A 13,716-nucleotide genomic window follows, 5' to 3' on the forward strand; every position below is an offset into this window, starting at 1 on the left:
TCTTCACCCCAACTCAAACCGTCTCACTCAGACGTAACCTGGCCTCCCTATCCCCCTCCACCCTCTCCTCTGACATAATATCCGCTCTACCTTTGAGTGACACCTTCTCTGCTCTCCCCACAGAGATGGCAACCTCCACCCTCCTCTCAGCCCTTGCAACCTCCTTTGACAAGCTCTGTCCCCTCGTTGAGAAACCTGCCCGCCGTTCCCCACCCAGTCCATGGCTGACGGATGCAGTGAGAGAACAAAGACAGGTCCTGAGAGCGGCTGAGAGGAAGTATAGAAAGTCACGCCTCACTGCTGACATCGACACCTATCACAACCTCTTGTTAACATTCTCCAAAACCATTAATAATGCCAAAGCTTCTTTCTTTCACCATAGGATCGAGGCCTCTGCCAAGAATCTTCGCAAACTGCATGCTACCATGTCCTCCCTCCTCACTCCCCCCCCCCCCACCCCCTCCTCCCTCATCTTTTTCTGCCGAAGACTTTGCGATCTTCTTTGAGGAAAAAGTGGAGAACATCAGCAGCTCCTTCTCCCAACCCCCACCCATTCCAAACGCTGAATCGAGAACCTCATCCTTCACTCTGTCATCTTTCTCTCCCATTACAGAAGCCGAGACCCTGACACTGGTAACGTCGAACCGTCCGACTACATGCCAGCTGGACCAGCTACCCTCCCCACTCCTCCAGACCATAGCACCGGACATCCTCCCATTTCTAACTGCAACCATCAACTCCTCACTCAACTCGGGAGTGGTCCCCACCTCCCTAAAACAAGCCAGAGTCACGCCCCTCATAAAAAAACCAACCCTGAACCCCACCGTCATAGCCAACTAGCGTCCTGTCTCTCTTCTCTCCCTTCTTTCTAAAACACTTGAACGTGCTGTATCCAACCAACTTACTGCTTATCTCTTACAGAATGACCTCCTAGACCCCAATCAGTCTGGCTTCCGGACTGGCCACTCCACAGAAACGGCCCTCATTGCGGTCACAGAGCCACTTCACTTAGCAAAAGCGAAAGGCCTCTCCTCTGTCCTGATTCTCCTAGATCTATCTGCAGCCTTCGACACAGTCAACCATCAGATCCTCCTCGCGGCCCTCGCAGGAATGGGAGTGGCTGGATCTGCGCTGACATGGCTGACATCATACCTCAACGACCGCTCCTACCAAGTGTCATGGAGAGGGACTCTGTCGGCCACCCGCCCCCTCCAGACGGGTGTCCCCCAGGGCTCGGTCCTAGGACCCCTTCTCTTCTCCCTCTACACTAAATCACTGGGTAACATTATCACGTCTCATGGCTTCTCATATCATTGTTATGCCGATGATACTCAACTCTTCCTCTCCTTCCCTCCCTCAGATATCCACATCTCTGAGCGGATCTCGGCCTGTCTGTCCGACATCTCCGCCTGGATGACGACCAACCACCTCAAACTGAACCTAAGCAAAACAGAATTGCTCCACCTGCCGGCCAAATCCTCCCCCCTGACCGACCTCTCCATCACAGTCGAGAATGCAGCTGTGGCCGCGTCCCCGACCGCCAAGAACCTTGGTGTTGTCCTCGACGACCAGTTGAACTTCTCTGCTCACATCGCAGCGACAACCAGAACCTGCAGATTCCTCCTGAGCAACGTCAGAAGGATACGCCCCTTCCTGACAAAAGAAGCCACCCAACTCCTCGTCCAATCAACAGTCATCTCCCGCCTCGACTACTGCAACGCACTGCTAGCTGGCCTCCCGGCCACTGCCACCAAGCCTCTTCAACTCATTCAAAACGCAGCGGCCCGCCTGATCTCAAACCTACCGAAGTCGGCCCATGTCACCCCACTTCTTAGGGACCTGCACTGGCTCCCCATTGCTGCACGTATCCGCTTCAAGGCCCTCGACCTAGCATACCGTGCGGCAAAGGGAACCGCTCCCGCCTACCTCCGGTCAATGGTCTCTAACTACACACCCTCAAGACCCCTACGCTCTGCATCTTCTGGCCGCCTCAGACCTACTCCTATCCAAGCTCCCGGAGGGTCATCAAAGAGAAGCCGCCTATTCTCAGTCCTTGCCCCACAATGGTGGAATGAACTACCCATCCCAGTTAGGACAGCCGAATCCCGTCCAATCTTTCGCCGTCGACTAAAGACTCACTTCTTCAACCATTATCTGAAATGATTTATAAAAAAAAAAGAGGAAAAAAAAGAAAAAAAGAGAAAAAAAAAATCTAACCCTGACTAACCTTACTGTCATGCACTTGTCCTAATAAACTAACCTACACTGTAACACGCAACAATTGATGAACATTGTTACTCAGCTGATAGAGTTGTACCCTTCTTGCTGTCTTGTCGTACAGAACTTGTAAGTCGCTTTGGATAAAAGCGTCAGCTAAATGACTAAATGTAAATGTAAATGTACACCCAACCCAACGCACGCATCCTGAGGTAAGATCAACTTCAATTTGACATCACAGATTATAAAGATAAAAAGAAATGTTTCTGATTCCATGCAAAGATCAGATCCAAACGATATCAAATGCATGATGATATTACACAATGAAATGAATTAACCCCTCTTTAGCAGAAAGGCGTTGAATCATTTATGTGAGGAGGTTTTCTAAGACAATTTTATCATCCTCAGATCACAAATTGGTGAGAGGACAGGACGAGTGAGACAACGCGTGACCTGAACCACGAACGACGAAGGACACCGCCAAGGAGCTGCGGACACAACCAGGGCGACGACACAACCTGAGAAAGCCGCCATCCAACCCAGCCCACACAACGACAGACGTCCCCAAAGGAAGGGGAGCAGACACAGAAAGGACGACATGCTGCGCCACCCCGGCAGCCTACGACAGACCAAAGGCCATGTGTATCTCCACCATCCGTGTGAGAGAGAGCGTCCGGCAAAACTTCGCCCTCCATCAAGTGGTGCCACGGTGACGGGGAGAGGACAGCGAAACCAGCACAACACGTTCGGGAACGCCCTGACCACCATGTCTCTGGGCCTGATAGGGGCCAAGCGTGAGCACAGTGGCAGATGTGTGGTGGTGATGGAGAGCAGCGCAGGCTCCAGGAAAAGAGTCTGCAAGATCACTACAGCTGACCGCCCCACTGCTACTTGTGACCCTGTGACCTGTGACAAGGTACACCGGGAGTGGACGGCGACCTCCTGTAGGCCCCCTCTGAATGATGGAGGAGTGAATGTTCCCGACTGCACCGTCAAGAAGAGAGACATCATCAGAGACCTGTGGACCAAGAGGCATCTGAACACACATTGTCCACATTATTATGTATTTATTTAATTTACTGTGTTACTGTTTGGCCCTGCCACACGACACACAGAGAACATATGGTCAACAGCGAAGCAACATCTGTCAGATTCATGCCTTCACAAGCAGGAACTGTTTCACAGAGTTCATATATACCTGGAAAATTATTGACTAGGAATATGATGAAATACAATCAATAAGATTGCATTAACCAATTTTATAATGGCAATGAGGAATGATCACAGAGTCACATTGCAAATTATATTGTTAAAACAGGGCAGAACCAGTTGGTTTGTTCCAAGACACCAAGTTTTGTTTTGACCATTGACAGTATGCACCACAGCAAAATACTAGAACAATGCATAACGATTATCATAATCACCTTTTATATCAGTTTTTATACAAACCACTAGGTTAACGGGTTTTAAATGTTTTTTTTTACACATTAGCCACTAAGGTAATATCTATTGTAAATATTACTATGTTTGTAAGTGTACAACCATGATCTTAGCTCCCATAGATATTATCATGAAGACACATAGTTACCACTTAAATATCTGAGTCACGACGTGAGCGACTGGAGGTAGGCCAAGATATGTGTACAGCTATAGCTTCTAATGAGTATGTTAATTGTTGTTTGATATCAGAGTTGAGGACCACTCATTGATATAGGTATTTGAGTGGCTAAATCAGACCATTATTAATGAAAGAAAAGGGAGATACTCACACATCCCACATCTCTGATATCAAAATAACAAAGACTTTAGTCCAGTCAATCATGTCATGAATCACGTATGTAAATATTTCTATTTTAAACTGTTATGCCAACCAACAGATCACATTGGCCAAAATTTTCATTATTTTAATTATTTCATTTATTATCTGATAACAGATGGATTACATCGGCCCCATTCCTTTACCATATCTATTCACTCGTCAATATTTTACCTGTTCCAAATAATCCTGGTATAATATATATTAATCTCACCCACATTATGAAGAGAAAAGTGAGTGTAACAAGTGCCTTGTTGCCTTGTATAGATAATTACACCCCATCACAAAATACACTTTAATACATTCCACTAATACTCCTAAACGTTTTATTTTATTGATTTGAGTTGATTTCATTCCTTTCGTTTTGTTTTATTGCACTTTTGGGAGTTAAGGCTTTTATTTTGAAATCGACACCCTTACTTTTCCGGTCCTCCGGGACACACATCCTGCCTGCTTTCTCGCGGTGAGCCAGCCCCACCTGGAACTCCGTGGGGTAAGCACTAATTATTATGTTCAGTGAAAGACTTCGGTCTAAAAGTTGTTAAATATTGTATGTTACATTCCTAAAACTGTGAAACGAGTTTGTAATGTAACTACTGTTGTTAATATGTACCTGTGCAGTTGTTTTGTGGGAGGTTTGACTGGGTAAAATGCACTTTAATAGCATGTAGGAAGTTTGCACACACGTGCGCTGCTAACATGGAGTTAATGGAGTCACGTCTTTTCTCAACCATAGCTCGTGCTGCAGATGTCGTGTTCCTAATGCTGCTGCATATTGTTGCCTTTGTAACCTAACAGGTATGTGTGTACAGTAGCTCCCATGTGTCCGTTTTGTATTCAATTGTGTATATTTTTCCAATGTAATTGTATATATTAAAATGTGTCATTCTTATGAGCCAGCCCCACCTGGAACTCCGTGGGCTCGTGCTGCAGATGTCGTGTTCCTAATGCTGCTGCATATTGTTGCCTTTGTAACCTAACAGGAGGGAAATAAAGTCCGTCAACAGTCATCCATGTCTGTCGTCCTTAACACAACGCCGTCAGAGTACACCGGTCACATGAGCAACTGTGGAATAATATAATGCTCTCATGTAAAGACATTCCCCTCCCCTGATAGTATACATTAATCTCACCCACATTATAATAGAGAAAAGTGAGCAACTGTGGAATAATATAATGCCCTCATGTAAAGACATTCCCCTCCCCTTTCTCCCCAATCCTGTGCCCCCCCCCCTCTCCCCAATCCTGTATCCCCCCCCCCCCCCCATTTGACCTATCAAATGGGACCACATCCCCCCCTTGTTAACTATATATACCTGGGTGATTTCAGCTGACCACCTGGGGCGAAGCCCTCAGCCATTCTCTCTATGTACTATATATAATTCTATCTGTTTGGTTAATAAACCTTGTTATTATCCAAACCTCGGTTGACTGAGAACATTCTTCTTCAGGATATCCACGAATATCCCACACTGTGTAATCGCTAAAGTCAGCGGCGAATCTCAATGTACAGACATTCACAACCGGGGGCTTCTGTCTGGCCTCTCTCAGTATTTGCTGCCTCGTCTGGAATCTCAGGCAGCAGAAAATGAATGTGCGAGGGTTTGCACGTCCGCCCTTCAACTGGGTGGTGGGTCTAAAAATCCTATGCGCTCTCTCGATCTCAGGTCGGGCTAGCTTTGGGAACCATTTTGGGACCATTTCCTCAAGATACCTTATCGGGTCGTCGTCCTCCGTTTCATCAGGCAGTCCATAAATTCTCACATTGCATCTCCTACCACGGTCCTCCAGGTCTGCCGCCTTCAACTCACAATCACGTAGCCTGTCCTCCAAGTCTAATATTCCTGCGACGTTGGTCTCAGCAACCTGCACGACCGCGGACATATCTTCCTCCGCCACGGTTAATCGAGTGCCTATTGTAGCCACCTCCTCCTGCAATTCATCCACCCTGCCCGCTAGCTTAGCCAAGATAGCCTCCGTTTCCTCTCAGAATATCGACCTGATGAGATCCCTATCCACATTGTTCAGGGTTCCCAACTTGCTCTGCGTATGTTTATGCATAATTCCAACTTCTGGAAAATCAAATGGTATATAAAATAAAACGTATTCAGGGATAATGTGACCTGACTTGTTGTGCGGTTACAGGAATATCACGGAAAGATTAATGTAAGCAGGGCTGGTTAGTGTTTAGGGGGCTGCAATAATATGGTTTTCTGGCTGAGCGTGAAGACGGGACATGGTATCTGCGGAGGCTATCGGCCGAATTAAATGAAGAAATATGTTCGTTTTTAGGACGTATTCGAGCGGATCGAGGCGTAGGGTTGTTTGCAGGGTGAGTGCGAATTAAAGAAACCCGATTTGCCTGGGGAGATCCTGTTTAATATATTAAACACGCCGGCATATTAATTGATTACATGCGCTGTGATGAGATGCGAACGATGTGCTTAAAAACATTTCGGTTGAGAGACTGATTAAGTACTTAGTGGGGATTCGATTACAGAGCTATAGTAAACTTAAACATTCAGTATAGTAATGTGTACGATTACACTTGGTCTCGTTTTTAATAGTCGGAAGTTATTGAATAGAGTGAAACGGAATGTGAGAACTGCCGCGCGACGTTCGAGGGACAATAGTATGTAAGTCTGAATGGATGTTTGTATTTTTATTTGTGGTTAGGAGTGGCGGTATGGTTGAATGTTTGGAGAATGGCTATGGTTAGGTGTGATTGATGATACGTATGGGGTTATTGTTGTATTATTATGTAATTTAAGTCACCGGATAGCCGTGGGGATATGTAATGATAACGCCAGTTTTTCGAGGGCCGGTGGAACGCAGCGACGGTTGGCTACTGTGTTAGCCGGGGGGTGACCGGAGGATGCTGGTGACAAATAGGCGTAGGTTCAAATGTATAAGGTCGATCGATAGTGTCTTGGGATTACGGGGATGTGTTAGGCACTTTAAAATTTTCATATTCGACGCGGATAAAGTAGTTGTTTAGTGTTTTAGGTGGTCGGGATGGTATGTAGCTAGGACCCGGAAGTCGTTCTGAGCACACCGGTAGTGATGGCGGCGGGGTCAGGCTAGTGTTTTGTGAGGGCCTATAGGTTGTTATGTTTTTATATTTTTGTTTAAATCACTACACTGGCGTTTTGAAGGGATTAGGGTTCTGTTGTGGGGTATGTGGTGTTGTGGTAACATTGCGAGGTGTCGGCCCGCGCGGCGGAACGGGACGATGGGTCGTTGGGGAACGTTTTTATGGTATCATGGGAGAAGCTAAGCTAATGCTACCTAGCCGCGCTAACGGCTAAAGCGGTCGCCGGTTGTGACGTCATGAGAGGGCGCGGACTGGCGACCTGCGCGCGCTGGGTTGGAGCTAACGAAGCTAATATGCTAAGCTAACTGTGCTGACGTCATAGCATGACGGGACTCTCGGGATGTCTCGCGTTGAGGCGGCCATCTTGGTAGGGGCGCCGGGGCGTCCATTGTTGAGGGGAAGGTGGAGTTTATTTAGGAATACGGTAGGGGGCGGCAGAGGACATTTTTGAGTTCTGCACACAGGACGTTTTCATTTAGAGGTTAGTGTACTGATAGGGTTAGATTAGATTGTTGTGCTTTAATCTGGTGGTGGATTGTGGGGCCTTGGCCCCCCCTCCCCCTCGTCCATTCCCTCTTCCCCCTCTCTCTCTCTCTCTCTTTCCTTCTCTCACCCCCCCCCTCGCTCCCTCTCTCTCTTTCCTTCTCTCACCCCCCCCCCTCTCTCTCTCTCTCTTTCATTCTCTCACCCCCCCCCCTCTCTCTCTCTCTCTTTCCTTCTCTCACCCCCCCCCTCTCTCACCCCCCCCCTCTCTCTTTCTCTCTCACCCCCCCCCCTCTCTCTTTCCTTCTCTCACCCCCCCCCCCTCTCTCTCTCTCTCTCACCCCCCCCCCCTCTCTCTCTCTTTCCTTCTCTCACCCCCCCCCCCTCGCTCCCTCTCTCTCTTTCCTTCTCTCACCCCCCCCCCCTCTCTCTCTCTCTCTTTCCTTCTCTCACCCCCCCCCCTCTCTCTCTCTCTCTCTCTCTTTCCTTCTCTCACCCCCCCCCTCTCTCTCTCTCTCTCTCACCCCCCCCCCTCTCTCTCTCTCTTGCTCCCTCCCTCTCTCTCTCACCCCCCCTCTCTCTCTCTCTCTCTCCTCCCTCCCTCTCCCTCTCCCTCTCACCTCCCCCCCTCTCTCTCTCTCTCTTACCCCCCCCCCTCTCTCGCTCTCTCCCTCTCGCTCACTCCCTCCCCCTCACTCCCCGCGTGGTTATGGGCACAGGCTATATTGTGATGTGGTGTTATAAGGACGAGGGCTCTCGTTCCCACGCCGCCTCTCTTCCATTTTTTCTTCCCCCCTCGGCCCCCCCAGAAACGCTCTCTCTTTCTCTCCTAGTTTGGACCTGTATATTGTATATTGTTTTCTTTATGGGTTTCAAACGCGGTGTAGTGCTGGGTTTATTGTTTATTGCTGTTTACTGTAGGATTCAAAGGCAGTTGGTTGTATTTGGGGCTTGTTTGGTGTGTGTTGTTGTTCAATATTCGGTTTTGTTGTTATTGTTAGGGTAATTTCTGGTGCTGATAGTGGTATTGGCTGGCGGGGGTGGGCTCGTTGCCTGCCACCGCGCGTTGGCGGGGATGCGCTATGCGTGCACTCGTCAAAAGCTCGCTGCCACACTACGCGCATTGGGTTATATTGTGTGTGGGTATTTGGGTGACGGTGGTTACGGTGGTTGATTGGTGTCGGAGGTGCTGTGTGTGTGTGGCAGTGGTTGTGAGTGGTATGAACTTTGGATATCCTTGAGTAGGAGGCCCGGGGTTTCGCGTTCCAGGTTGCAAACTGGGGGTGACGCCGTGGGCCACAGGTCGGGTTGACCAGTGAGATGTCATTGGTCGGCAGGGATTTCAATGTGGGGGTGGTGTCGGCGCCTGTGATTTTAATGAACGGGTTGTGTGGCACTGTTCTAAATGCACGGGGACTTCGGTGGCATAAGGCACTGGAAATTGATTTCTATTCTCGTGAGAAGCGCGTTTTAACACCTAAGTGGTTAGGTGTTACGGGGGAATATAGTGATTGTGTGAAAAATTGTGTGTGAGATATGTATGTTACTGATATGTAAGATGTAATATGAGCGGAATACATTTTTAGGCTTTCACAGACAGAAGTAAATGTAGTTACACATAGAAGCGAAGATAAGGATTAAATATACACATAGTCATTTGCAAAGAACAATAGGAGTTAAAGTGCTTTTAGTCACCTACATTATTAGAGTTAAAGTGAGTTTATTCACCTAAATTACCATGTCCAGCACAGATGTTTAGAAATGATAGGCTGTAAATAACAAGTTTCTGATTGACCAACAGAAGGAAAAGGCTGATGCAGAATAAGGTTCCCCGGGAGTTGTGTGAAGAAGGATCATGACAACGGGATTGAGATATCTGGTTTTCCAATGGAGACAACTGAAAAACGATTAAGGCTATGTCATTGATAATTCAAAACGAGAATTGCACAAATGCTCTCAAGTGATTTTAGTATAGGAGATGCCCGACATTCCATGCTTAAAGATAAATGATGGATGGTGAACGGGAAATGTCACTGATAATTAAGTGTATGCTTTTTCTTCTCTCTTCACAGCTGCTCCAGGACGGACGGCCAGTGCTGACAAATTTCGAACTCCAGACAGGGAAATCAAAGGGACTGTTGAAAGTCGCGGGTATAGTATCACACAGCGAGTTATCAATTCCTGTTTGCACCAATATACCAGTGTGAGTGAAATTAACTCAAGTTTGGTAAAAATAGTTTGAATACAGAGAAACTTGCTTTCTAAACGGTGGAATTTGAGTGTATGAGAGGTACGTGTGAATGAGTAATATAGAGCGGATTCACTAACTCTGATAGGAGCAATTAGGAGCAAAAATAGGGTAACCAAAACTGGACATATAGTCTAGGTCAGTTAAGCCATAGTGTAATAAATAGAAGCAATATAAAAATGGCCAACAGTCCGGCCAGTAGTGGGATAATGCCGATAACCTCTGCAGACATTACATTGACCGAATTGAACAGTGATGTTAACCTGATTGACTTGAATGTGATCGACTCCCCTCCGGAGTCCAGTGTGACGGAGGGACTGGAAATAATGTCTTTAACTCCGCCACAGGGAGTCGTTGCAGCAAGCGACCCAGAGACAACTGGATTACCCGAGCCGATCCACGCTGAAGTGTCCGTTGCGGGAGACTGCCAGTTAACCAAGGGGCAACGAAAGCAACTGAGGAGAGCGATGTTGTTACAGCAGTCCCAGGGAGTTGATGCTGGCCGTGCGGCGAGAATAGAGACCAACAACAGGTATGGGATAGTACATGAACAGTTTCTACAGCCCACCTGTGTCCCGTGCCCAGATTTCCTCCACCCCCCCTATCAGTACAAAAGAGGGAGTGCGAAGAGATCCAGAGCACAGTCACTTGTGTGTTGGGCTTGCGGGAAGCTCGGACACATTTCTCGGGAATGTGAGTGGAGCTATCTATCCACGACAGGAGGCCCTCGAGGGGAGAACAGAGGAAGTGGGCGTGGGAAAAACCAAGGTCGGTATCAAGTACGGGGCCCACAGTCAGCAAGCTCCCCCTGTCTAAGACCCCCTCAGCACCAGAGCCAAGATGAGAGGCGGGACCCAGTGATGGGAAGTCAGACCGCCAGCGCTGAGTTGGGGGAAGAGGCGTTGTCCTATAGACAGAAGAGGGCGTTTGTAACAGCATTCTTTCAACACGAGGCAGTTCATCGCGATCTGATGAAGACACAGCTGGAGATCGGTCAAGCCGCACACGAGACGCGGAGATTGGAGCAAGAATGGGCGAGAAAGTATGTACTGATAGATAATACAGCGATTGGGGTCTTGCTTCGGGCGTCGGAATTAGCCGCACACGAGACTCAGAGATTGGAACAAGAACTGGCAAGAAAGACTGCGCTACTAGAAGCGACAGCTATTGAGATCATGTTTCGGGCGTCGGTGTTAGGCAACCGTGACCGAGCAATGCCGTGTGCTTCGTCGTCTGGACAGGTAGCGGGCCCCTCTCAACAACAGGCTCAAGGAACTGTGACTGAACCAAATAGGTACGTGGCTTTCTCCCCAGGACAGGCTCAAGGGAACCATGGCGGACAGCAAGGACATGCTCTGGGCCCGATGTCCCCAGGGCCATCCGATCACAGGCGGGCGACCCACCGGGTCCCACAACCCAGGGGATACAGCCAGGTTTGCTGGATCTGTGGACTGAAAGGTCATTTTCAAAGGTCATGTCTGCAGAGGCCACTGGCAGAATAAGAATATATGCAACTGATTAGGGTAAAGATGGAATAGATTGAATAATAAAATATGCTCCCAATTAGATTAGAATAAAAATAGAATAAAAAATAAATAGAGGGGTTAGGTGATTAGATTATGAATGGAAGTTACTAAAAATGGATGTATGATTAACTGACAAATGCATGAACTAATCAGACTAACAAGAAAATTTAATTATGTTAAACAGTTAATGTTGACACTGCGGAAGCTAGTGGTCAGTAAATTATCCATGCTTGGTCAATATTCAGATTGGTCAAAGGGTGGACTGCATGATTAAGAAATTAAAAAGACCCATAGTTGTTTCTAGTTTTTTATGGTATTGATAGACGGATATTAACAGTTATGAGTAATAGGAATACAGATGAAGCTTTTAGTATTCCTGGGCGCTTTGCCACGACGTGCGCACGGTTATATCACGTCGTTTTAATTAATTGTGACCCAGGCTGCTGTTCTGTTTTATGCCGCCAGGAGGCGCAAAGTCGCCCGGCGTGGCGGCGGTCTATTGATTCCTCATTCAACACTGCCTTTGTGTCAATAACACGAGCCACTGTCAACGTTGGGACTGCGCGAGACAGAGAGACTTTATTGTGAATTTAAAATATGCTGGTAAAGTGGGGAGGGAGATTGTTCATTCAAGTAAGCTATAATATATTATGAAATTCGTATTTTTATGAAACATGAAACACCTCGAACTTATCTCACTACGATTCAACCTATTGCGTGGTACAACAGAGAGACGTGGTAGTATCCGCGTCTGTGATTTGCCTAAACGTTATTATTTTGGTAACGTTTATTTCTGACTACAGTACAGTATGTATTACTATCTATTACTACCTACTATGGGCCAGCCGTGTATAGGTGTAACAGCGTTATAATAGTTCAATGGTTGTGATGGCGGAGTTACTGTACAGTAGCGATGCGTCAGGTACTACTTTGTATCACAAACAGTACTGTATTTGCAAAACTGATATGTCATAAATGTATAGATGTACAGTAGCAGTACTGTCTACCTGTATGTCATGTATGTCATTATGAATTGAAAATGGGGGACCCTGATGTAAACAAGACGACAGAGAGACGTGGTAGTATCCGCGTCTGTGATTTGCCTAAACGTTATTATTTTGGTAACGTTTATTTCTGACTACAGTACAGTATGTATTACTATCTATTACTACCTACTATGGGCCAGCCGTGTATAGGTGTAACAGAGTTATAATAGTTCAATGGTTGTGATGGCGGAGTTACTGTACAGTAGCGATGTGTCAGGTACTACTTTGTATCACAAACAGTACTGTATTTGCAAAACTGATGTCATAAATGTATAGATGTACAGTAGCAGTACTGTCTACCTGTATGTCATGTATGTCATTATGAATTGAAAATGGGGGACCCTGATGTAAACAAGACGAAAGTATTTTGCACTGTACAGTATGTCACAGGTGAGCTTGCTAGCCATTTGATTGTTAACGTGATATAAAAAAAATAATCAATACTTGATTGATTGATTGAAAAGGTTATTAACAGATTGCAGAATGGGTACATTACAGTACAGCTCAATACATACAATTGTTAAGGGGATGCAGACCAGAGAAAGACTTTCGTCTTGTTTACATCAGGGTCCCCCATTTTCAATTCATCATAACATATATGACATACATGACATACAGATAGACAGTACTGCTACATCTATGACATACCAGATTTGCAAATACAGTACTGTTTGTGATACGAAAAGAGTCCAGAAAAGAGAGTATATACATTTGACATAGAAACTGTACATTGGAGGATGTTGGGGGGAGGTTGGGTAGGAAGAGTGGGTGGGGGACACTGTACAACTGAACAAGCAAAACTGTACATTGGAATATCACCCCAAAGCACTTCAGAGATGGGAAGCCATCTCCCATCCGGGCTCTCGTGTCTGCTCTCACCCAAAAAAGGTAACAATATCGCACATATTTCTGCATCATAACGTTAAGTTCTAGCTCTGTTATCAATACATCCAACTGTGTTATCAGTATGTGGAGTATGGAGATGTTACTGCCCTCACAGAGACGACACAGGTCAATCCAACACAGGACATGAGTGACAATGAAAGAGGTATGATTTATGTTTTTGGACTAAAGTGAGCATCATGGAATGTGTGCAACTTTACAATCATGTCATTGATGAACTGAATATCTCTGTGAACTCTCTCAATATATATATCTCTTCTTGTAAAAAGTACAAAGTCACAGTAGCAGTGAAGGGCTTGGGGTAATATGTGGACTGTATGAAGGCATCTGAAATGTTCTTTCTCTTTAGTATCTTGCCAAATTCTGATGCAGTTAGCCTGCCC

General features: G+C 46.5%; 1 protein-coding gene across 1 annotated transcript in view; it reads left to right on the plus strand.

The window, feature by feature from the left end:
- The window catches only part of LOC311239397 (ADP-ribosylation factor-like protein 2-binding protein), a gene marked incomplete at its 3' end in the record, with an annotated part of 64,048 nt that extends 50,541 nt beyond the window's left edge, over window positions 1–13,507 (plus strand). Inside the window, exon 7 of the mRNA XM_084327703.1 lies at window positions 13,397–13,507. Within this exon, the coding sequence (XP_084183829.1) occupies window positions 13,397–13,507 (111 nt within the window). The remainder of the gene's footprint in view (window positions 1–13,396) is intronic.
- Window positions 13,508–13,716: the final 209 nt, after the last annotated feature.

The sequence above is a fragment of the Notolepis coatsorum genome (assembly GCF_963971535.1).
Source record: "Notolepis coatsorum genome assembly, chromosome: 13".
NCBI lineage: Eukaryota > Metazoa > Chordata > Actinopteri > Aulopiformes > Paralepididae > Notolepis > Notolepis coatsorum.